This window comes from Spermophilus citellus (genome assembly GCF_964194105.1).
Source record: "Spermophilus citellus genome assembly, chromosome: 16".
In the NCBI taxonomy this organism is placed as follows: Eukaryota; Metazoa; Chordata; class Mammalia; order Rodentia; family Sciuridae; genus Spermophilus; species Spermophilus citellus.
Window position 1 is genome coordinate 76,801,999 of NC_138196.1, and position 25,252 is coordinate 76,827,250.

The 25,252-nt window shown below is 45.9% G+C and overlaps 1 protein-coding gene across 2 annotated transcripts in view; it reads left to right on the forward strand.

Moving 5' to 3' along the window:
• DOCK5 (dedicator of cytokinesis 5) overlaps positions 1 to 25,252 on the forward strand; it is a 188,358-nt gene that overhangs the window by 84,997 nt on the left and 78,109 nt on the right. For both annotated transcript variants that reach the window (XR_014019101.1, XM_081269061.1), the window contains exons 6-12: positions 6,237 to 6,385; positions 10,139 to 10,274; positions 11,621 to 11,778; positions 12,851 to 12,932; positions 15,418 to 15,547; positions 17,992 to 18,064; positions 22,542 to 22,684. Coding sequence is in view for 1 of the 2 variants with exons in the window: in XM_081269061.1 (XP_081125187.1) it covers positions 6,237 to 6,385; positions 10,139 to 10,274; positions 11,621 to 11,778; positions 12,851 to 12,932; positions 15,418 to 15,547; positions 17,992 to 18,064; positions 22,542 to 22,684 (871 nt within the window). In the remaining variant the exon portion in view is untranslated. The remainder of the gene's footprint in view (positions 1 to 6,236; positions 6,386 to 10,138; positions 10,275 to 11,620; positions 11,779 to 12,850; positions 12,933 to 15,417; positions 15,548 to 17,991; positions 18,065 to 22,541; positions 22,685 to 25,252) is intronic.

Here is a 25,252-nt window from a genome sequence, read left to right on the forward strand (position 1 = left end):
AATGACCTTGAGAACTTAGCAGCAGGCTGTTTTCCACCAGAGACCGTGATCCTTCCTGCATTAGGCTCGGGTCCAGGAGGCGTGGGTCCTGCCAGCATCCAGGCTGCAGATTCGCCGCCTGCCTGATGAGCTCTGCCTGCACGGCGGCCCCTTGGTGGGAGCCCGTCCCTGGGTGTTGGTGGATCAGGAAAGGAGGGAATATCCTGATCGATGAGGTCACTGGCCAAGTGCCAAGACGGGCCAGACAGGCCGACTAGCTCTGAAGTTCTGGCTCCCTCCTTCCCTGGGTATGTACGTTTATACTCAGAAAAAATAACAAACCCAGTAATAGTCACTGAAAACAAACAAGCCGGAGCAGAAAGGACTTGGACTCGGGAGGCACTAGCTAATCCTGTGGCCTGAAAACAGTTCCTTGACCTCTTAAGCTTTATTTTCCTTTCCTGAAGTAGGGATTTCATAGAATATATGCTTTGCAGATTTACTGTGAGGACTCGGCGGGATAATCTGTGTCAAACTCTGTGGCCGACACATGTCAGCCCTGACTGTCCCTTGAAAGAGCCGGTTGAGCTTGCGTTTAGGAGAGCTCCGCACGCCCTGGCCTTCGCCCTGAGGTCACTTAAGGGTCCATTGCCCACCCGGCTCTGGTCCCTGCCTCACCTTCCACTCCTGTTATTGCTCAGCTACTCGAGGTCAGTGGGTTTGAGGTCTTCTACCCACAGTTCCCTGGTACCTCTCAGGATCTTCATTTTCCCTAGAACTAGAGGGTGGATCCAGAGAGCTCTCTGGCCTCTTCTGTTCCAGCAGCACCAGCCCCCAGCTGCCACGTGAGGTGGGTGGACACAGGAGCACTGACCCGGACATGGTCAGATTCATGTGGTATCTGACTTCTGGCCTGGAAACTGTTGCCTACCGTCTCCCCCTAATATGTCCTGGTGCTGTTCCTGCCTTCTAGCTAGAGAAAGGGTGGGGGAGGGCTGGCCAGGCAGGCCTGTCCCCTGAGTGAGAGCAGATGGCCACAGAACCTGGTGATGGCGGTGGTTCATCCACGGTGTAGAACCCAGTGAGCTTAACTGGTAACCCAGAGTTCATGGGGAGGATTGGTCTCCACTCACCCCCATTTAAAAACCCTGAGTCTGACTACAGTTCTAGAAAGCTGTGGAGCTAAGAAGGGGCCTGTGGCTGGGGTGTCTCCTGTCATTCCATATCCTGGCAGATTAAGGCTGTCTTGGTGACCGGCTGGTTATTTCTGGAGCACCAGCTCTGAAGGGCCATTGAGCTGGTCTCATGGTCTGAAACCAGCATCGGATCGCTTCTTCCCAAGGACAGAAAATTCCCACCTGTTCACCCTGTTGTCAGGGTGCTTTATCTGTGAGTTGCCAGCCCCACTTCCACGTGGCTCTGATGAGAAGGATGAGGCGTGACGTGGAGGTGACAGGGACAAGGCACGGAGAGGGCTTTGGGTATTTTTCCAGTTTTGATTTTTCTCTGCGTTTTGGTTTTTCTTGGCGTTCAGGATTTCCTTTATTTCGGGAGGCAAAAGAGGGTCTAGAATTTGAATCTTTTCTTTGGAAATCACACTTTGGCTAGGCAAGCAATCCTCCTTCATGGGATGGAGAGCCGAGGCCCTGGGCGGACAGGAAGCCTGTCTGGGTGGTCCTTGCGGCTCAAGGATGAAGAAGGATCAGAATGCCAGGACTCGGCCCCAGGAGTTAACGGCCGCGTGGAAAGACAGGAGACTATTGCAAAACTCTGAACAGGGGCACATTTGATGTCACATATGTCAAATGCACAAGCACATGAGGAGTGAGGTCCCTCAGTTGGCCAGGTGGTCAGTCGCTGGGGAGGATCAGTGGAGTCCAGCGTCTCTGGCATGGGCTTGAAGCCCCTGCCCTTGGGAATGGATCTCAGGACAGTGCCTTGAATTTTACAGATGAGCTTATCCCAGAGGGCATGATTTGCCCAAAGTCACAAAGCAAGTTAATGACTGAATCAGAGATAGAAGCCAAGCCCCCATCTGTTTCCTTAAGCATTTTGTACTTCAAATCATAAAATCCACGTGGAACAGGAAAGTTTGGTGAGCAGAGCTGACATGGCTTCTGTTGCACATGGAGATCTGGAGCAGCCGAGAAAGGGCTTTTGGCTGTGGTCTCATTCTTGGAGAAAAGGAGAGAAGAATCCCTGTTTTCTGACACTCAGAATCAATGCCGTTGTCTGAATGGCCTCAGAATTTCTGTGCCACTTCATGGACAACATATGCATTCCTTTTGGTCTCAAAAGGCAGAGCTGTTTAATCTTGTGAATTTAATTTTCAGATTTTTTTTAAAAAGATAAACAACTGGAATAGGAATATAAAAAGTGAGACCTCAGATATCTTCAAGCAGAAAAGCAGAAGAAATGCTGAGCAAATGCAGGAATGTCTCTACTGTCTAGGAGAAAGATAACCAAGGTTTTATTTTGTGTAGCCATTCCTCACTCAAAACCACAGTGCCATTTTTAAATTTGAGTCATCAGAATTTGTCTTTGAGGTCTTACTGTATCCTAGGATTGTGTGGAGTTTTGCAAAAAGGGTCAAAGAAATTATTATCTCACATGACAATGGCTGATACTGCCGAAAAGACTACAGTAATGGAGGCTACATAGCAGAGAAGGCACTCTGGGCCTTCTCAGTCTGCAGGCGTGGGCTGCACAGGATTTAGAAAACAGGGCAGGAAGGAGGGTGAATCAGTCCATTTTCTGTTGCTATAACATAATACTTGAGGCTGGGTACTTTATAAAGAGAAGAGGTTTATTTTGCTCACAGAAAGTCCAAGATTGGTCAACTGCATCTGCTTGGCCTCTGGTGAGAGTCCCCCTGATGGTGTTACATAATCGTGGCTTGCATCAGGACAGGAGGGCGTGCAAGGGGACGTGAACACAGGGTGAGAAGGAGGAGTGACTCAGGGGCCAGGCTTGCTCTTTTTATAACCACTTGCTCTATCAAGAGCCAACTCACAGCTAGGAATGGCGCCTGTATTCCCAGCGACCTGGGAGGCCCAGGCAGGAAGATTGCAAGTTCAAAGCCAGCCTCAGCAATTTAGCAAGACTCTGTCTCAAAATTTAAAAATAAATAAATGAATAAAAGAGGGCTGGGGACATAGCTTGGTGGTAGAGTGCCCCTGGGTTAAATCCCCAGTATAAAAATAGAGAGAAGATAAAAAATAAAAAAAATAAATGAAAACCTTCCAGGAGTGCGGCATTGATCCCTCAGGAAGGCACTGCCAGGGACCTAATGGCCTCATGACCCCTCCTTTTAGTGGTTCTAGACCTTCCCCAAACCACTGCACCGGGAAACCAAGCCGGGAGACTCCTGAGGACAAAGCGCAGCAGGGGCAAGAGGAGGAAGGTCACAGAGAGTTGCTCTGTCTGCTGGGGACCCTGGGCTTTCTCTTTGCCTGTCCTCCTGCGTCCCCCGCGCCAGGGAGGTGTCAGGGGCCAGCGATCACACGGAACCTCTTGCTGGAACAGTCTGGGGAATGTGGCAGCAAAGCCATTTCCTTGCAGTGAGTGGGGAGGCTGCTTCCCCGGGCGCTCAGCTTGTCTGTTCAGAGCTGATTTGCCCAGGAATCAAAGAGCGGCTTCTCCATCCTCCTCAGGGGAAGACCTGGCAACAGGGCTGATGTGACCGGCAGTCATTCACTTGCCATCAGCAGCGTCTGATGTCACCGGGGCTGAGAACTGGTGAACATGTGCCCCCAAGTGTGCCACCCCAGGATTCGCCAGCTTTGCAGTCCTTTCCTTCCCGCGCTGCCACAAGTCACATCTTAATTAAAACCAGGAAACATTAAAAAATAATAACAATAAGTAGACAAGTGGATTGTAGGAAAGAAAAGAAGAAGAAGAAAGGATGCCCTTTCTGCCTAACAGTTTTGAAAATCTTCTAGATTGAATCTCTCACCCCTTTTTCCAGTTGGGAAACCAGTGAAACAGAAACATTTTATAGAGGATTGAATAAAAAAAAAAAAAGTGCAGGTTTTACCTTTGCTCATAAAACAGAACGTGTGCCTGTCTCTTTTTCTGCTTCTCTAAGGATTGACTTAGGAGGAAGTAAATCCAAAACAAGGCTTAAAGCGCGAACACAGGGAAGTTTCCAGTTGTCCACGGGCTTCGCCTCTCGTTTAAGATCCACGGTTAGCAGATGGCAGTTGCAGATAATTGGTGCTTCCTCCCGCGCCTGAGTGTTCCCATGAACTCTGAACTGAACATGGGTTTGCATCACACTCTGCTGACCTCATGGACCCTTGCAGGCTGTGGGTTCTCCCTCCACGTTTACTGTTTGTTCAGAAGGCCCCTGCGTGTTTTCGGCCCAGGAGGGCATGTCCCCCGGAGCGTTGCAGAAGAGGTCATTGCCACAGAGCCACAGCAACGCCCCAGTGTGTGTGCACAGGCACTGGGGGCGTGGCAAATCTGTGGCTTTCTGTGACTCCAGAAGTCCACGGTCGTGTCTCCCTATGGTGACTTTCACCTGAGAGTAAGAAGACAGCAGCTTCCTAGAGTATGTAGGCTGAGCAGAATCCCCCAGGTTCTGCCATATGTCAAAGTGATCCACAAAACGGTTTTCCTCATCCCTCTATATAAGTGGTCTCCCCTATGTACCCTACATCATATTGCCCTATTTATGTTCTTACTTCTTTCTTATTTGTAATGGTTTTTCTATTTTCTTTCTGACACCTTTCATAGTTCTAACGTTGTCTTGTGTGTGTATGGATATAGCATAATGTCTTGTATAATATTTTCTGTATACTTATTTATTGCTGTCGTTCCCTCTCTAGAATGTTAGATTCCTGGGTGCAAAACTTTGTTTCCAGCACATAGCACATGCTCATTGTTGGCTGATTTAAAAAATATATATATATGTATGTGTATGTATATGTACATACATATGTGTATATATACACACATATATTTTAAGTATGTATATATGTAGCATATATATGTATATATAGATATATATGTATATAATGAAACCACGTACAGTGTCGCATACCTGAAATTGTAGAGACTCTGGAGGCAGAGGCAGGAGGATCACGTTTGAGGCTCGCCTCAGCAACTCACCAAGACCCTATCTCAAAAATATAAAAAAAACAAAGGACTAGGGATGTGATCAGTTGGTTGTAAGTTCATTTAGATCAGTTTTACTGTTATTAGAAGAGCCCTAAATAACAGTTTAATATCTGAATAATCTAACCATTTTCCTGGAAAATAAAGATTTAAAAGTAATGTTTATCATTTTATTTTCAAATATCCCTGACCCTGAAACCCCATTTATTTCTCCATTGATGATTCTGTCCTGTAGGACATTTTTTAGAACGCCTTCTCAGTGCTGGCCTCTGGGGACAAAACTAACATGCTCCTCCTGTGGTAGGGGCTCATCCTCCACAGAGCGCTCACGAGGGACAGGCCAGGCCATTGGGTGCTGGGTGCTGGGATGCTGGTAAATTCTGGCCACAGCGGAAACATGAGTTGGGGCTTTAAGGGAGAGCTTCTGAGTGGCAGCTGAAGTCAGCATGGCCATTTGGTGGAGGTGCCCAGTGTGGGTGAGCAGGGGCTGGGGCCGGGTGGGAGGAGCAGCCGGGGAAATGCGTTCCTACTGGGCGGGCGGAGCCGCTGGGAGAAACCCACCGAGGTTGGTGGGAAATGCCCATGGGCATGTGGATGAGAGTCACAATGTGAGAGGACATACCCTGGGCTTGGAGGTGTCTGGGGGAAGTCCCTGGAGGGTTTTAAGCAGGAAAGACATGATAGGAATTTTAGGGTGTGTGGCCTTTGATGTACTTGGAATTGAGGACCAGCCAGCCATCCCACAAATTGCTTATCCATCTTCCTTTTTTCTGCCAGTACTGAGAATTGAACCAGGTGCTCTGCCACTCGGCTACATCCCCAGATCTTTTTATGTTTTGAGACAGGTTCTCACTAAGCTGCTGAAGCTGGCCTCAAACCTGCAGTGCTCCTACCTCAGCCTCCCGAGGGCTGGAATTATAAGCATAAGCCACCATGTCCCTTAGCACTTTGCCACTTTTCAAGTTGCAGTGAACAGAGGGAGCCTCCGGGCAATGCCATTCCCCCCAGCACACAGTGTGTCCTGCAGCACAGTGAGCTGGCTAAGTAACACCTCCCAAGGAAGCCGTCAGAGGCGCTCCCTCTCCAGCGTACCATTTCTTTTTCCGATATCTTTTCTCCACCTCTTTTTCCCATCTTAGAACAACAAGGTCACGCTCTTCCGCCAGCTGCAGCAGATGACCTACAGCCTGATCGAGTGGCGCTCCCAGATCCTGTCTGGGACACTTCCCAAGGACGAACTAGCAGAGCTCAAGAAGAAGGTCACAGCCAAAATCGATCATGGGAACAGGTAAACTGAGGGTGCCCGTCACTGGAAACCTGAAAAATGACCCACACCTTCATGCTGAGGATACTCGCTGTTCCCGAAGAACATCTCTAAAAATATTCTTAAAATTTCACTTGGCACAATAATTGTACATAGGTGTGGGGAACAGTGTGGTATTTGAACACGTGTATATAATTTTGTGATGGTTTGATCAGCATAATTGGCACATCTACTCTTTATTTTGGCGGGGGGGGCGGGTACCAGGAATTGAACCCAGAGCCACTTAATCACTGGGCCCCATTCCCAGCCTTTTTTATTCTTTATTTTGAGACAGGATCTCTCTAAGTTGTTTAGGGTCTTGCTAAGTTGCTGAGGCTAGCTTTGAACCTGTGATGTTCCTGCCTCAGCCTCCAGAGCCTCTGGGATTACAGGTGTGCACCTCCACACCCAGCCATGTCCACTACCTAAACAGTGATCGTTTCTTTGTTTGGGGGACATTCAGAGTTCTCTAGTGGCTATTGGGAATATACATACCGTTCATTGCTGCGGTGCTGTAAAGCACTACATGTTTTTCCTCCTATCTGACTGCCCCCCTATGTCTCTCCTCACCCCCACTCCCACCCTCCCCAGCCTCACAACAAACTTTTGATCTATGAGTGACCAGAGAATGACGCTTTCTACTCTCTTGGTATCTTGGAAAACAGTTAATTTCATTGAACATTTTTCACGGTCGCCTTGCGGTCCAGACACCGTGTTGGCCCTGCCTTCATGGCGCTGACACCTAAATAGAAAGCCTAGAGCTTGGGATGAGGCTGCTCTGCTGCCCCAGAAGCTGAAAGGGACTAAACACTGGGGCTGGCCCTCAGAGAGTCCTGTGACTGTGTCTGCGTTTTGCTCCAGCAGTGGATGCTAGGTCACTATCAGGCTCCTTCTGTTCCTTTCCTTCTTCCCCTGGTTGGGACTCTGGCTTACAGTGTATGAAAACTGGATCTCCAGAGCAGCGAGAGGTATTTGCAGTCACCTCTGAAGTGCTGGTCACTTTATTGATCTTCCGATTAGTTCAGGGAGTAGGTCCCAGCTGTCACTGCTTTTTGGGAAATGAGAAGTTCATTCAGTTTATCCCAGTGGGTAGTGGCCTGGCATTCACGCCTCCCAGATAGCCCCTTCCAAAAGGTGGCAGTGGGTCTCTAGTTAGCTTTTTTGGGGATTTGTATGGCATTGCATTCCGTTTTCCAAGTTTCTTCAACTTGTGAATACGTGATTTTATTTTCCCAATACCTTTAATTAATTTCTCTAGCCTCAGGACTCTTTTTTTGGAGGGATACTGGGGATTGAATGCAGGGCCCTCAACCACTGAACCACATCCCCATCCCTATTTGGTATTTCATTTAGAGACAGAGTCTCACTGAGTTGCTTAGCACCTTGCTTTTCCTGAGGCTGGCTTTGAACTCACGATCCTCCTATCTTAGCCTCCTAAGCCACTGGGATTATAGGCCTCACAGACCTACTAAAATACAGCTTATTACCCTACCCATTTGTCAGCTGTATTCAGAAATAGCTGGAGTCAACATAACATGCACATCCAGTCAGTATTTAGGAAGCACCTCCTTTGTACCCATTTATATCTTAAGCCCTTATGAAGTCATGGCTATTATTCCCATTTTATGGGTAAAGAAGCAGACCATGAACCGGGTGTGGTGGTGCATGCCTGTAATCCCAGTGACTTGGCTGAGGCAGGAGGATCACATGTTTGAGGCCAGGTGTGGCAATTTTTCAAGGCCCTGTCTCAAAATAAAAAATAAAAAGGGCTGGGGATATAGTTGAGTGGTAACCTGCCCCTGGGTTCAATCCCCAGTACCAAAAAATAAAAAAAGAAAAGAGACCCTGTGAGCAGAAGTGGTCCTTTCAAAATCACACAGATAGTAGACGGGAGAACTTCATTTGAACCCAACCCTCCTGACTCCCTGTCCCATGGTCCTGCTGATACCTGGGTTAGTTGGCTGCTCTCTCTGTCATTTAGTGTCAGAGGACTTTGTAGAAAGCCAGCCAAGCTGGGAAAAAGCATCTGTTTTAGTCAGCTTTCTCACTGCTGTGGATAAAGGACCCAAACAGAACCACTATAGAGGAGGAAAAGTTTATTTGAGGACTCACAGCTTCAGAGGTCTCAGTCCACAGACAGCAGGCTCCGTTCCTTGGGCTCAAGGTGAGGCTGAACATCGCGGCAGAAGAGTGTGGCCCAGGGAAGCAGCTCACGTGAGGATCAGAGAGCTGAGCAACAAACTCCACTCAACAGATAAAAAATAGATACCCCAAAGGCACATCCCCAGTGCCTACCTCCTCTGGCCACACCTGACCCTCCTTCAGTGACCTTCCAGAGATTAAGTCACTGATTGGGTTAACATTTTTTTTTTTATAGTATTCAGATTTCATGTTTCTAATCAGTTTTTTTTTAAAGAGAGAGAGAGAGAATTTTTTAACATTTGTTTTTTAGTTTTCGGCGGACACAGCATCTTTGTTTGTATGTGGTGCTGAGGATTGAACCCGGGCTGCACGCATGCCAGGCGAGCACGCTACCGCTTGAGCTACATCCCCAGCCCTGGGTTAAGATTCTCACAACCCTATCATTTTTCCTCTGAACCTTCTTGCACTGTCTCACACGTGAGCTTTAGGGGACCCCTCACATCCACACCACAGTGGTGTCTCTCCATGCACACGTGCAGCCTCTGTCTCTGGCTCTTCCCCCAGTGCTTCGGCCTGGAGTCCCCTCAGTCTCTGGCCCAGGATGTCAGTGCCACGCAGGTGGTGGCACACACCTGCTTTCCCATCCCAGCCCTTGAAGGCAGCTCGGGAAATGGAGCTGATCTGACAGTTGCACCCGGGACCCAGTGTGAGCAGCCAGCAAGGCCCTCCTTCGTGAGTCTGGGTGGCCCCTGGGTCTGGCTGTGGTTGAAAGGAACCTGCCAGATCAGATCAGTGGACGGAGGTGCTGTGAAACAGCGAGGGGGAATTCAGGCATGTTCACTTTCTTCCCAGAGACTTGGCACTTCAGTGTTATCCTGAGTGTTCTTGATGTTTAGACATCCCCGCTCCGAAGTTTCTGGGGCCTGGCATGCTCACGGGGCATTCCAATAGCAGTGTCCTGTTACTGCCAGACTCCAGCTTCTTGGATAAGCAAAATTATTTCTACTTTTGTGTGCCTATTGGGCACCAAGGCTTGGCAGGGGCGATTCTATGGCCCTGGTCTTCCCAGGCAGCAGCCAGAGCTGCAACTTAATACAGCCAGGTCTTCCCCTGCCAGCTGCCGCGATAGAGCTGACATTTATGGGGTGCCGTGTGAGAGATTGTATTCGGTACTTTACATGCATCGTCTCATGGACTTCTCCGAGAACTTGGAAGGGTTGGAAACATTTATAGATGAAGCAACCCAGGCTTTGCAGAATTCAGGGGTCACAGTGGTAGCAAGTATTAAAGCGATGCTTCAGACCGTAGACTAAATGACTCCAGAGCCTGTGTTCTTTGGATGGTTATGAGACCAACAACCAGGGCTTTCTTTATGGACCTCCTGTGAAACTGTCTTGAATTCAGTAAGGAAATCGGGCAGGCCCTCAGATAATTGTGCCTTGGTCTTTCCTAGTCGCTGTGCCAAATCACAGAAGGCCAGGGCAGAGAGGCTCTGGGGAGAGGACTGAGAGTCCTCTGGGTTCTTTTATGAGGGCTCTTCCACGGACAGTCTGCCCTGGCGGGAGAGTAACTGCCTGGCCGCTCTCTTCTCTCCAGGATGCTTGGGTTAGATCTGGTGGTGCGAGATGACAACGGGAACATCTTGGATCCAGATGAAACCAGCACTGTTGCCCTCTTCAAGGCCCATGAAGTGGCCTCAAAAAGGATTGAGGAAAAGATCCAAGAAGAAAAGGTACACATTTCCTCCAGTGTGAAGATTTTGGCTGCTGGGATTCCATTTTTGCTTTGGTTGTTGAACGAGAGGAAGGAAGTCATTGACAGCAGAAGTAGAAACGTCTAGGCAGTCATTTGCCTTCTCATTATAAAGGAGAATCGGCAGAAAGAACCGGCCCACTCTATATGTTCTGTTAAGGAAAGATTGCAGAGCTGTGTGTATTCTAAGTGGAAAAAGCAAGGTGCAGGATGGTGTATACAACATGCTGTCATTTCTGTTTCAAAAAAGAATATACGGGGGTGGGGGGAAGACACGCTTATGTGTGCAGAGAGCAACCCTGAAATGATAGACAAGAAATTGATCGTGAAAGGATGCCTCTGGATAATGAGATTGCAGGGAGACTTTATTGTGTAACCTTTCTGTGTTTGGTGCATACGTTCCTATTTTTTTTTTTAACATTTTTTTTTTTTTTTAGTTGTCAATGGACTTTTATTTTATGTGGTGCTGAGAATTGAACCCAGGGCCTCACGCATACTAGACAAGCGCTCTACCACTGAGCCACAGCCACAGCCCCCTATTTTTGAAAGTAAAGAATAACATTGAAAAATGAAGTGGAAGATTTTGAAAGTAATAACTGAACATCAAAGAAAAATTACCAAGCTGTAGAAAAACAGATGAGAAAAAGAGTCACCCACATCGTTATTACCCTAATCTGATCTTATTGGCATTTTGGTGTATTTTCCAGTGTTTCTGTTTTAATGAGTACAGATTTGTCTTGATCTTCCTTAGTTTATAGCTTTTATTTCTTTACCGCGTCATGATGATAGTTAACTGTGTTTCTGCATCCAGTGTCATCCACACCCCAGGGTGAAGCCTCTCTCTTGTCAGCATTTTGGCTGCTGTGACTAAAGGATCCGAGCAGCACAAGTGTAGAGGAGAAAAGCTTTATTTGAGGGCTCACAGTTTCACAGGTCTTAGTCCCTAGAAGGTAGGCTCCATTTTTTTGTTTCAAAATGAGAGTGATTTCCATAAAGAGGGTTAACAGATCAGGATTTTTTTTTCCCTGTTTTTGAGCTTTGATTAAGAGGTAAAACCTTCCTGAATCCACTAAAACCAGGAATCATCACCTGCAGGCAAAGTTTATTAAATTGCTTGTGTTCAAGGCCCTGATCGGGACACTGAATCATCCAGTGATGTTTATTCCTTGCTCCTCTGTGGGTTGGGTCACTGGTCCGCTTACGTCCACTTTCTGCTCAGTGACCGCTCCTGCAGGGTGTGGCTCTGTTTGATCCTGACGTGCAGGATGATATCTTTGCCAGCGTTTCCCATTAGCTGAAACCAAGGCATTTCCATGTCTTCCCCAGTCCATCCTGCAGAACCTGGACGTGCGGGGCCAGGCGGTCTTCAGCACCGTCCACACTTACGGCCTGTATGTGAACTTCAAGAACTTCGTCTGCAACATCGGGGAGGACGCAGAGCTGTTCATGGCCCTCTACGACCCAGACCAGTCCACTTTCATCAGGTAGCAAAGACCCAGATCCCCTGCCGTTGACATTGCAAGATGCCCGTTTTCAGAAGGGGAGGTGGGAACAAAAGGGAGAGGATTTCCAGGGAGTAGGGAGGAAAGTCCGTTGGTCTCGGAGGCTTTCTGCTATTGCTGCTTAAACAGGGCGACCTCAGCCCGTGCACTCCACGGGATGCAGGGGCCACTTGAAGCCAGTCAGGATAGAGGTGAGAACAAAGAGTCCAGGAGACCGCAGCGGAGGAGCAAGAGAGGGATGAACAGAGGGTTGTTAGGGCCCTGAAACCAGCCTGTGTGATCCAGTCGTGGTGGACGCATGTCATCGTAGTTTTGTTCAAACCCTTAGAATGCCCAAGACCAAGGGTGAACGCGGATGGCCCCTGTGGCCTGTGGGGGGTGGTGCTGCGTTGGTGCAGGTTGGTCCGTTGTCACAGATCACTCTGGTGGGGGACGTGGAGTGGGGAGGCCGTGTGTGCCTGGGACAGGGGATCTGTGGCAACTCGGTCCTTTCAGCTCAACCTCCGGGTGAACCCAGAGCCGCTCTGCAGAACGAAGTCTCTGAGAATGTTTTCCACCCAGGCCTTGGGGAATAACGCTGGGCCTCTTCAGCCCTGGAGTGGCACTTCTGGGCTCCTAAGGAAGTGCAGGCTTATTTTCAAGAAGGCAGTTCAAAGTAGAGACTGATGAGATGTTTACTTAAAAAAAAAACAGTCTTTGCTTGTGGTGATATGGATGACAAGGGGCAGATTGGAATGACTGTAATAAAACTAAATTCTTGACTCAGCAAGGCAGAGAGTTCTTTGCAAAGAATGGGAAATGGAAAGAAGGCCCTAGAAAGTAGAGTCTCACAAAGTCTGCCATGCCTGTGCCGTCCACTGTCTGCATGAGTGTGCCCGTGAGGTGCAGCGGGGAGACCCACACCCCACCTGGCCACTGTCACGCCTGCCTGTTGAAGTACACTGAGTGTCTCTGCTCCTTCCTTTTACCTTGAAACCAGCACTAACAACATCCTTCATTCCCCAGGTGCCTTCTCATTAAGAATAATTTTCTTTTTTTTTTTTCCTTTGGCCAGTGAAAACTATTTAATTCGTTGGGGCAGTAATGGGATGCCCAAGGAAATTGAGAAGCTCAATAACCTTCAAGCAGTGTTTACTGTAAGTTTGCCTTCTGTTTAAAATCCTCTTCTTTGTCATTATGATATTAGTGGATACACAGGGTGGAGATATGGAAAACACAACAGATAAAAAGAAGAGTCATCCTAATCCTCCTAGCAGAAATAACTTAGTTGTTTATTCAGCAACTATTTATTGAGCACCAAGTAGATGTCAGGCATGGATTTAGACACTGAGTTACATCCCTGAACAAATTGCATGGGGGACAGATGGCTATGAACAAATCAAGGGGCAAAAATCCTTGTTCTCAAGCAGCATCGTCCTAAGGGGAAGGCAGATAAGAAGCAATCGTTACATAAGTGACCAAATTATATAGAATGTTACAAGTGCCATGTGCTTCTAGGGGTTGGGGTCGTCTTGCTGGGAGAGGCTGTGTTTTAAGTGGGTTGGAAAGGGGCTGGGCATGGCTCAGTGGCAGAGCAGGTGCTCGGCATGCTCCAGGCCTTAGGTTTGGTCTCCAGCACCAAAAATAAATCGGTAGGTTGGTCAGGGGCCACCGTGAGGAGACCCTTGAGGAAGTACCTGAAGTGGCCGAGCCTGGGAGCTGTGCAGACAGCAGGGCCGTGGGGTGGGAGCTGCCCGACCTCTCACAGTGTCACAGTCCCGCAGAAGCAGGATGGAGGCCTTTTCGGGGTGCCTATAATTGAAAGGGCGTTTCCTTCCCCTCCAAAGTGCTGCTTGATGTAGCTCAGGGCAAAGAAAAGCGATGGGCTACATTTGGGGACATGGTGACTCGCTTCCCCTTAAGTTAGGAACTTTCTGGGCTTCTTTTGCTGTTTATGATCTTGGTGTTTAAAGTATGCTGTGCGGCCACTGTCGAGTGCTCTGAGAGACCTTGGTGGGCAGGGACTGTCAGGTGCTCCCTTGAGTCCTCCTCCACCAAACCCACGTTTTATCTCCTCATTCTCTCACTGCTCCTAGGGCAAGAGGGCCCCAGTTACAGCACCAAAGGGAGGACAGGAAGCATCTGTGGTCCCTGTACAGGCCACTGTTGTGCTTCCTGTTAAGTCTTCTCTCTGTACAGTCAGGGGCTTGGTACCATCCCTGGCTGACCCCTCTGGATCTTCACCACCCAGCAAAGCAGGCAGCAAAGATCTGGGAACTCTTCCCCAAACCTCCTAGTATTTCTTTGGTTCAGAGAAATGTGGGAGTTTTTTCCTAAAATCAAAAGGCATTTATCAGCCTAGATGCACTTTTTTTAAGTTTGAAAAAGAATTATTGAATCTTTGGTGCCATAGTAGAAGAGCTGTAGTCCACCCTCCTTTCCCCACCTCCCCTGACACACCTGTAGTTAGGATCACCTAGTTTGTACATTTCATGTCCTGACTTTTCAATTAAAGAGAAGGTGGAAATCATCTCCTGCTGTTGGTTTACAAAAACTTCATTTATTGCATATTTAATAATATACATATATATGTGCCGTGGTTTATGTAACCGGTCACCTGGAGTCTGGACTCTTAGTTAATAGAACTCACAGATCCTGGAGTAGGAATTCAGGATGGATGTTAGTGGTGTAGACTCCTGTCTTAGTGACCCAAGATAACTGGGTTGCAGGGGATGGATTTGGAAAAGTAGTTCTTGGTTCAGTAAAGAGGAGTTGTGCTGCTGTTTCATAGAAAGACCTTGAGGTGTAGTTAAATTATTTCTGATGTGAAGTGAATAAGGTCTGTGAGCACACTCTGGGTACTTGCCTGACATTGTGAACGTGAATGGGAGAGCAGAGCCCCCCACCCCACCCCAGCCACACCTCGGGGCCTGTGCGGAACTTGCCTGCCAGGACTGTTTTGAAGACAGGATGAAATGTCACAAACTTGTGTGGGTACTCAATAAATGTCAGTGTCATAAGAGTTTTTATTTCATTTAACACTGAAATGTATCCTGTACTGAGACAGGCGCTAAAAGGATATATACCCATAGCAACAAGTGTCCTCATTTCTAAATACCCTGCTTGATTCACTAAACTAGGGATTTTAAATTGACTATTATCTCTTTTAGAAATTTTCTTCCTGTTATTCTTTCTTTCATTTATTTACTTTTGTGGTACTAAGGATTGAGTCCAGGGCCTCATGCATGCTAGGCAAGTGCTTGACCACTGAGCTACATCCTCAGCCCTTTTTTCTTTTTATTTTGAGACAATGCTGAGGCTGACCTTAAACTTGCAATCCTCCTGTCTCAGCCTCCTGAGCCTGTGGGTTTGTAGGTGTGTGCCACTGTACCCGGCTCTGTTTCAGAAATTTGAAGTAGGAACTGGGGAAGAAAAAAGGTGTTGTTTAATAACTATAAAATCATTTTGTCTGATGCCATCATTGTTCTCAGATGATCATGGGGCAGGGGGGAGTCATTCTGGTATTTCAGCATTGAGAAATAGGCTCTGCACAGTCTCCATTGTAGAGTGGAAAGAGAATTCTCTCGAAGGTGACAGTGAGCAGCCTGACCCCCTCCCTCTGTGTTCTTTGACTGCCTCCAGGACCTCAGCAGCATGGACCTCATCCGGCCTCGCATCAGCCTGGTGTGCCAGATAGTCCGGGTGGGCCACATGGAGCTGAAGGAGGGCAAGAGGCACACCTGTGGACTCCGGAGACCTTTTGGAGTAGCAGGTACAAGAAAGGCCCAGAGACATGTGTGCAATGGTCCAGCGACTGTGGGCTGCAGTGTGGCAGATCTGCAAAAAGTTAGGGGTGGAACTGGCATAGTACACAGCAGCCAGAGAACTGAAAGCCCCAGAGCGCCCAGTACACTCACATTCGTAGGAGCACTGTTCACAGTCTCCAAAAGGTGGAGCAACCCAAGTGTCCATCCAGGGATCGATGGGCAAGGGAAACAGGGGTGGATGCATACGAGAGAGAATCTCCCTCAGCCTCACGAAGGAAGGCGGATCTGACCCATTCTGCAGCAGGCCTGAACCTTGAGAATAGTGTGCCGGGGGACATGAGCCAGACACACAGGGGAAAATACTGTGCGATTCCATCTACATGAGGTGCCTAGAGGAGTCGGATTCAGAGAGACAGTAGAAAGAAGGGAGGGGGCGGAGGGAGCTGTTGAATGGCTAGATTTCAATTTTGAAAGATGGAGAAGTTCTGGATGCCTGGTGGTAATGTTAATGGATGTGTAAAAATGGTTATGATAGTAAATTTTATTTTACGTGTATTTTTCCACAATTTAAAAAAAAAATTAGATGTTGATGGACCTTTATTTTCTTCGTTTATTTATATGCAGTGCTGAGAATCGAACCCAATGCCTCACACATGCTAGGCAAGTGCTCTACCACCGAGCCACAACTCCATCCCTGATTTTACCACAATTTTAAAAACTGAAAAAGATAGAGGAAAGGTGGAAAACAGACAGGCTGGCCAGAAAGCCAGTCCGGATGGGGAAGGATGGATGATGTCACAATCAGTGCCCTCACACAGCCTTTGGCACCTGGGACTGCCAGCTCTCTATTGTGGGATTCTGGGTCCTCAGCCCACCCACCCACCCCCAGCCCATCCTGTGTTTCCCGCTCTGTGCCCAGCACAGTGTCTCATACAGCAGAATCAGATCCGTCTATTGGAATCCTTCCTGCACATGCCTATGTATTGATCTCCTTTCTTTTTTATGATGCTGAGACGAGAACCCAGGGCCTCGTGTTTGCTAGTGTTCTACCACTGAACTATACCCCCACCCTAGTAAATTTTTTTTTTTTTTTTTTGGTACGATTTTTACACAGTTTCATTAAGAGTTGTTGGGCTGGGGTTGTGGCTGAGTGGTAGAGCACTTGCCTAGCATGTGTGAGGCTCTGGGTTCAAGCTTCAGCACCACATAAAAATAAATAAATAAAATTAAGGTATTGTGTTAAACTACAACTAAAAATTAAAACAAAAAAAAAGAGTTGTCAACAGGTTGAATGTGACCCCTGCTTCCTACACTGGCCTAGCTGAAGTTTCCTAAGCCTTCCATACTGTGTTGTCTGAGTGGCTCTACAGAAAGCATTTCTTCCTGCCCCTTAGTTCTTTGTAGAATTATCTCAGATCCTAGTACTTCCTTTTATCTCCAAACAGGTTATCTGGGGAGTCGATTGTGAATGCAGAGTTTATGGCCAAACTAACTATTGACCAAGGCGTCACCTCTTGCCAAGGGCCCTGTCTATCAGCAGCTTCACATGGCCCACTTATTGATTACTTATTGATATTTGAGGCAGCTGGCCCTGCAGTCCCTGTTGGGTCCACAGCTTCACTTTACTACTTAAAACTGAGTAACTCAAGGGAAAATCACTAACTTTTCTGGCCCTTAGTTTCCTCATTTCTCTTTTTTAAATTTACTTTTTATTTTTTGGCACTGGGGATTGAACCCAGGGATGCTCTACCACTGAGGTACATCCCCAGCCCTTTTATTTTTATTTTGAGATAGGGGTTTTTCTAAGTTGCTGAAGCTGGACTTGTGATCCTTTTGCCTCAGCCTCCCAAGTGAGTGACTGGGATTACAGGTGTGTGCCCCCATGCCTGGCTAGTTTCCTCAATTCTCAAAGTAGGGCTGATACCTGAAAGCCATCCCAGAACAGTGCTAAGGGCTCTTCTTTGGGGAAGGAACAGATCACTGTTGGGTCTGTTGTGATGCTCCTGCCCAGATTTCTGAAGGAAACTGGATGAGAATCTATCAAAGAGACATATTTTTGACGCCTTCAAGTCTTGAGTTTCTCTCTGGTCTTTTCATTTTTGTGACAGTCCTGACAAACAACAACAACAAAAAAATGTATTCCCTGTGACTTTGAATGCAAGCTTGCTAAAAATTCACACCTCAGATCATCCATGTTGTGGAGATTTTAAAAGGGCTGGTCTACAGGGTGGATCTGAGAAAATCAAGACCTCTTCCTGGGCAGCCTCAGGCCTTGCTTCTCTGCTGGGCTGGGCACCCTGGGAAGTTATCACTGGCTCAGAAGTAAAAGGAGCATCCACTTGATATCTTTCTTCCCATGTTCTGTGTTGGCGGATACTGCCCCTTTCCATGGCGACTTACCGTGGCAGGGAGTGATTAGTTTCTCTAATTAAGTTCCTCTCCTTCCTAGTGATGGATATTACTGACATCATACACGGGAAAGTGGACGATGAGGAGAAGCAGCACTTCATTCCGTTTCAGCAGTAAGTACTTTGGCATATCCTGGGTGACTTGAGGCCTGGATCAGCTATTCCAATGCGGTGTGAACACAGAACCAGGGACAGGTAGCCTTTTGTCATTTAGGGAGGGAGACCGCTGCGGCTGGAAGGTTGTCAGGAGAGATCCACAGAAGGCTTTCATAGGAGTTCTTCACATGGAGCTCTAAGAGAGTAAATGGAACATTTCTTGATTGCCCTCACGTAACCAAAGGAATATAAAATCAAGAGTAAAGTGGACATCTGTACTCAAAGCCAGAGAAGGTGCCATTCAAGTGTCAGAAATGCTAACACGTGTCGGCACCCTGTTATGTGGAGCAGTGGAGTCACGTTGGAGAGAGGGAGCTTCTCAAACTGTCTCATGCATAGGAGTCCCTGGGACTCTTGTTACAAGGCAAAATTTGATCCAGGAGGTCTGAGGTCTGCATCTGACAAGCTTCCAGGGGATGGCCACGGCACTGGTCCAGGGACCACGCTTTGAGTAGCAAGGGTTTAGGAGGTGAGAGAGTGAAGGCTGACTAGCCCATAGGTTAGTGTTACTGTACCCGGGGAAGCCAGCCTGGGACCTCGGGAAAGGATTCCCCCAGAGCTTTATTAAGGCCCCTGCTCTGGGCCGAAGGAGCTGGCAGGCCACTAGGAAGCTGTTAGTGAGCACATCTGAGTCCTGCTGCTGAAATGACAAGTGTGGCCTGAGCATTGGGACTGGTCTGACAGTCAGGCTCCTCTCACCACCCCCACCCTGTGTAGATGGTGGTGGCCTAGGGGAACCCAGGAAGTTTCTGGAAATGACTCCTCCCATAGCCAGTAACTTGCATCTGCCCCACAGAATTTCAGAAAGCAGTTCAAGGACATTTGTGATAACAACTCATGATTCACATATCATATCGACAATGAGGGGAGAAAGATAAATTATGTTAAAGAAACATGATTTTGGAGGAAATTAGCTGATCACTTAAGAAACATTAAATTAGAGCCCAGTCACACACCCTATTTCAATATAAATTACAGATAATTAAACCTATCATTTGTAAGAACTAAATCCTTCAATACTATAGGAAGAAGTCTTATGTAACAGTGATATAGAAAGGTCATTTTAAGTCACACACCAAAAGTGTGACTGAAAAAAGAAAATTGATGGGTTTATCCAGCCTCCAAATTGAAACAACTTCTACACAAGAAAAGAAAATGTTTACAATATCTATTAGAGAGAGAGAGAGTATCCATAATGTATAGAGAGGGCTGGCGTTGTGGCTCAGTGGTAGATCACTTGCCTAGCATGCGTGAGGCACTGGGTTCAATTCTCAGTACCGCATATGAATAAAATGAAGGTCCATCAACAACTAAATAAAAATTTTTAAAAAAGACTTAAAAATTAAAAAAAAATAATAAAAGTTAGTAAGCACATAGAAAGGAAACAAACTCAAGAAAATTCACTGAGGATCCATGAAGTGCAAAGGAAACAAAGTTTAGGGTTGGGTTTGAACATATTTAAAAAATATTCAGTGTTGTTAAGAACCCAGTATTTGGTTGGGCACAAGGAAACACATATTGCTTACAGGTATGTGAATTGTTGTTTTTCCTTTATTTTGGGTGGGGGGGGCGTACCGGGGATTGAACTCAATGGCACTCAGCACTGAGCCACATCCGCAGCCCTATTTTGTATTTGATTTAGAGACAGGGTCTCATTGAGTTGCTTAGCGCCTTGCTAAATTTCTGAGTCTGGCTTTGAACTCTCCATCCTCCTGCCTCAGCCTCCCAATCTGCTGGGATTACAGGCGTGCGCCACTATGCTGGACTTTTTAAATGTAAATTGTTAAAAGCCTTAAAATTTAGATATTTCAAAGAATATCTTTCATAATTAATAATGGTTATTTACCTTGGTTCAACTATTTATGATTTCACCCTTTTTGTTTGCTTCCTAGTTTTTTCACAATAAATATATGTTAAATGTGAGTTTATTATTTAAATTATAAGGATCCTAATCTTTCCATTTCAAGTTCAGTTCTTTGGGGCTGTTCTAAATGTCTTGATGCAGATTGCCCCCAGTAAATAGTACTCTCCTCTTTCATCCATAAAATAATCATAAATTATTTTTAAAATACCCACTAACCTGGTACCCTGCAGGGACACAGACCTTCCATGGATAGGCTGAGGTGCAGATTTTATGTAAGATAGTGCTGATATTAGTTAGAACTTACATCCGTGAGTGCTCTTCCTGAAACACATGCAGAGGCATGCGTTGCTTGCCTCTTGGAAAGGGTGTGTTCGGAGGTGCGAGCTGTCAGGCAGTTTCATCATTACATCCACTTTAGAGAACATGCTCACACAAACTCAGATGACCCCAACATCACCAGCTGATATATTCTTATGGGCCGCTGTCACACATGCAGTCTCTCATGAACCAAAATGTCGTAATGTGGTACATGACACTCAAACATAAATATGTATGTATTATATATAAATACATTTAAAATTATATTGTTTAATACAGTGTTAATGTATTACTTTGTTATACTTATGAATATATTTAATATGTTAACCAAATGGCTTGGATGAATATAAATATAAAATGTTGCAGGTGCATTACACATGTATGTCTTTGCTGTCCGTGAATGCTGCCTCTGCTGTACATACTTATATAATCTTACATGTGCAATGTGTGTATATTTACTATTGTTATAAATATGAATCTACATGTTAGGAAGGAGCAGCATTCATGCGTATGAAGATGTCTGAATATTTATGTTCATTGCTGTGGTGGGTTTCCTCCTTTGGTCACGTGCCTCCCTGCTGGGTTCTGAGCCAGCGGCCATGTAGCAGTGGTGGGCCCTGAGGTTGTCCCCATTGAGAATAACACCTGTTCTGAGTCCCCAAGGAACCAGCCCTAATTTGATTATGCTCACAGTCACTGTGAAGTGTTCACATTTGCAGTTGTGGCCTCTGGTATTTAACACCTGCGATTTATGGCAAGAGCTTTTGTAACCTGCTGTGGTATTTGAGCCTGGAAGGTTCTGGTAGCTCTAGGGAGAGTCATTTGAAGGAAACAGCTTGGATTCCAGCAGTCCCAGGTTCCAGACACATGTTTGCTTTATTAGCAGGGTACAGGGCTCTCTGCAAGGACAGCTGGCCTGGGAGGCAGAGGAGAGGAGAGGCTACTGAGCAGTGCCAGACTGATAAGCAGACACTGATAGCGCCTTCCAGAGAATGGGCCCTTGGTCCTTTGACCTCCCTCTAGAGCCTCAGCCTGATGAGATCATGCCGTGGGGTTTGTTTGCAGGGCCCCTCCCATTGCAGTCCTTAGTGTGGTTTGTCATCATGTGGGAATCAAGCACACCTTCCAGGTGCCATACACAGGGACCTCTCCTGTACACGGGGTGGTGGGGGTAGGCGGGGCCTCAGAAGGCACCGGAACCAAGCCCCTTTCCCCACAGAGGAGGAAGCTGAGCGCTGTCAGGTAGAAGCAGGACTGAAGCCAGGTCTCCTGCCCCTCTCACCAGTGTGAGATCTGCACTTCCATCCTAGCAGCCACCTCAGGAAGACCTCTGAGCATTGCTTCTGATCTTAGTTAACAACATTTTTGTTTAACAGTTTTGTTTTTTTCTTGGGTTTGCCTCAAGTCATTTCCAAGATGAATTTAATTTTTAAGAAAAATATAGGAAAGATAATGTCAAAGACAGAATTATAATAACTTCTTTTAATATCTATTTTATTTCATTTTAGCACTAAGGATTGAGCCCAGGGCCTCATGCATGCTAGGCAAGTGCTTTACCACTGAGCTATGTCCCCAACCTTATTTTAATTATCTTTACCGGCTTTATTTTCTGTTCTGGGATTGGGAAGCACCTCATTCCACAAAACGGAATAATTGTCCGGATGAGCTGAGCCCAGGAGTTGATCATATAGACAGAAAAGAACTGAACAAAGCAGAAACAAAAAAAATAAGAGGATTGGTCATTTCAAAGTTACTTCCCTTACAAGTCAGGGGCAGCAGAACAGGACAGTAGGAAAAAAACAATTGACTGGTTTAACATTGTTACTTTAGTAGTATCTCGAAAGGTACCTTAGGACCTTTATGGTGGAAAAGATTAAGGCAGAGAGTGCTTCATGGGGCCGAACGAAACAGGCCTGTTTGGGAAATTTAGCTGTTTTCTCCTTCTCTCTCTTCTTCACCCCACCCCCACCAGATTTCTGGAAGGTCAAACGTGCAGCTTAGTTTCAACTCCGTGAACTTTCAGCTTGGAACTTTACCATGAGTGATGCTGTTTTGACTTCCAGCCAGATCTGGGGTCCTACAGGAGCTTACTCCACAAGAGTGGCTTCCTGTGATTTGTATTTAACATAGAGTCCTCTGGTTGGGTTTGGGGTTTATGTTTCCCTGAGACCCACCGTGATCTCGTGATCTGAGGTTGTGCGAGGGGACCCTCTGTTCTTCCCCTTTCCTCCTCACCACGTCTGTCTTTCCCAGAATTGCAATGGAGACCTATATTCGGCAGAGGCAGCTCATAATGTCACCCTTGATGACATCGCACGTGACTGGAGAGAATGAGCCACTCACTTCAGTCCTGAATAAAGTGATAGCAGCAAAGGAAGTGAATCACAAAGGACAAGGTACAGCACCCAGTTCTGGGCTGAGTGGGGACTTTGGCCAGGGTGGGAGAGGCTTTCAGAGCTAGGCCTTGGACTCCTGCCCTTTCACTATCTCTGATACAAAACAGCCTCTGCTGCGGACCACCCACCTCAGGCATTTAATGCCCAAGAGCAGGAGAGCGCACCCCTGTGAGATCACAGCTGAATTTGGAAATCCTGTGAAACACATTTTTATCCCATGAGACTTTTCTTCCACCCTACGTTCCCAGTGTCGATGCTCTGTGAGTGCACCAAGGAAAAGAGAATCAGAAGTAACTAGGTTTTACCCCTGGATAAGTTTATTCCATACCCTCTTCTAAAACTGAAAGGAGAAGTACAAATCAATATGTATTAATGTAACATAATATAATAATATATAATTTTACATATAACCATCAAATATCATGAAGCTTTCTTGGGTACTTTTAGTACCTCCATGTCTTATTCTGTTGACAGAACTTTGATAAGTTAGAGAAGTTCTGCTTATGGGAACTCATTTTAAACTCATATAAGGAAAAAATACCTGAAATTTTAAAGTTAAGATTCCAAGATGGTGACCCTAATTGTGTAATAGTAAAGATTGAGTCACTTTTTTTTTTAATCACCCTATAATTGTCTTCTGAAATAGAAGCAGATATATTTAGTTTCTTATGTATTCACAATATCCTGAGTGGGAAAGATAGGTAAACTATAAATAAAAAATCTGAAAACAAATAGCTAAATGTATGTGATATTTTGGAGCACTTAATCTAAGAATCTTAAATTAAATAGATTGCTGTGTAAATGTGATTTCCTTTTTTGAAAACTAGAAGTACCATTTCCTTTTTTGCTGATGAAGAATAGAACAAGCACTTTTCAAATGTTTTCAGGTTCTGCACAAATATGTTTGCAGCTGCATAATATTCCAGTGCTTAAAAAAAAATTACAGCAAATTTAAAGATCTTAATTGGCTTCATTTTCTCTTCTGGAATTGGGCAACACTTCATTCCATAAGTGTTCTGATGGTTTGAACAGGAGAGATTGGCATTACAGACAGAGAAAGGCTTAAGAAAACACAAAAACAAAGAGCAATGGGTCATTTCAAACTTACTTCCTTGTCAAGTGGAGATAGGAAAATAAATGACTTGCTCTCCTCAGGTTACTTCTGGTTACTTTTTGTGTAAAGATTAAAACTTCATTATCATGCTGTCTGAAATTGGCCCGTTGGGGAGATTCGCGGTTATCTCCACTCCTGATTTCCCGGATGGTCAGAGAGTACATGAGTTTCATTTTGAAGATGTGTACTTTAACATGGGTGATGCCATTGGTTTTTAGCATGGTGTGTTGGGGCCCTCTGCGGGAGCTCAGTCCAGAAGGATGGCCTCCTGTCGTTTTGATTTAACAAATTGAAGGAAATTAAATCCCCTAGGTAAACACCTAAGTGCTTTCTAATTTACCATAGTAAATTTAAATTCTTCTGCTATGATGAGCTTTAGACTGAAGCTTTTTATGTATTTAGGACTGCCTCCCCAAGAAAATCCCCCAAAGTAGGATTTAGGGTCCAATGGGGAGACACACTTAACCAGAGACATAATGTGGCCAGATGGCCAACCAGAGGTTTCCCCCAGGGGTCCTGCTCTCCAGGCTGGAGGCGGCCCCCTGCCATGCACTTGGCTGCGCTGTCTCAAAAATTGAGACCTAAAAATCGGAACCTGCTTGAAAGGTGAAAAATAGCCTCCCCTTGTTCTGTGGCCTGTTTACTTATTTATTTATTTGCTTTTGAAGGGGGGGGGGTCTCTCTAGGTTACCTGTCTCAGCCCCCTGAGTAGCTGGAATTACCAGCCTGGCCTCTGCTCCCAGCTTCCTTGCTCTTTAGTTGGTGCTCGGCGAATCTCTACCCTTCATCCATGTTTATGAGTTTTCTGAAGTTTCCCATCTCAATTTTATGAGATCCTTATATAATGAAAGTAATAAGCTTTGTCTTATTTAAGACACACTTTTGCAACTTCTAGTTTGCTAAATATTTATAAACTTCTCATTTTTCTCTCTGAATTGTCTGTTCATTTCCTGTTTACTTGTGTAGGGGACATTTTTTTTTTCCTGTGAAGGGGATTGAACCCAAAGACGCTTAACCACTGAGCCACATCCCCAGCCCTCTTTATTTTTTATTTTGAAGCAGGGTGTCACTAAGTTGCTTAGGCCTTGCTAAATTGTTGAGGCTGGCTTTGAACTTGCAATCCTCCTGCCTCAACCTCCCGAGTCACTGGAATTACCGGTGTGTGCCACCATGCCCAGCACTTGTGAGGATCTTTACTTATAATGACGATGAATTCAAATATCTTATCATTTTGTAGTATATTTCTTAGAGTTTTATGCTTATGAAAGCTTTTACTTTGTATGTGGATAACTCTTTTGCTTTTGTAATTTGTGTCTCTTTTTTAAAAGAGTTCATTCTCAGAGATGGCGTAACTACACATTTACTCTTTTAATTTCTTGACTTTTTTCCTATTTGCTTCTTTGTCATCTAAGGAACTTGTTTTGTATGAATGTCTGATGCAAGAAGTTAAATTG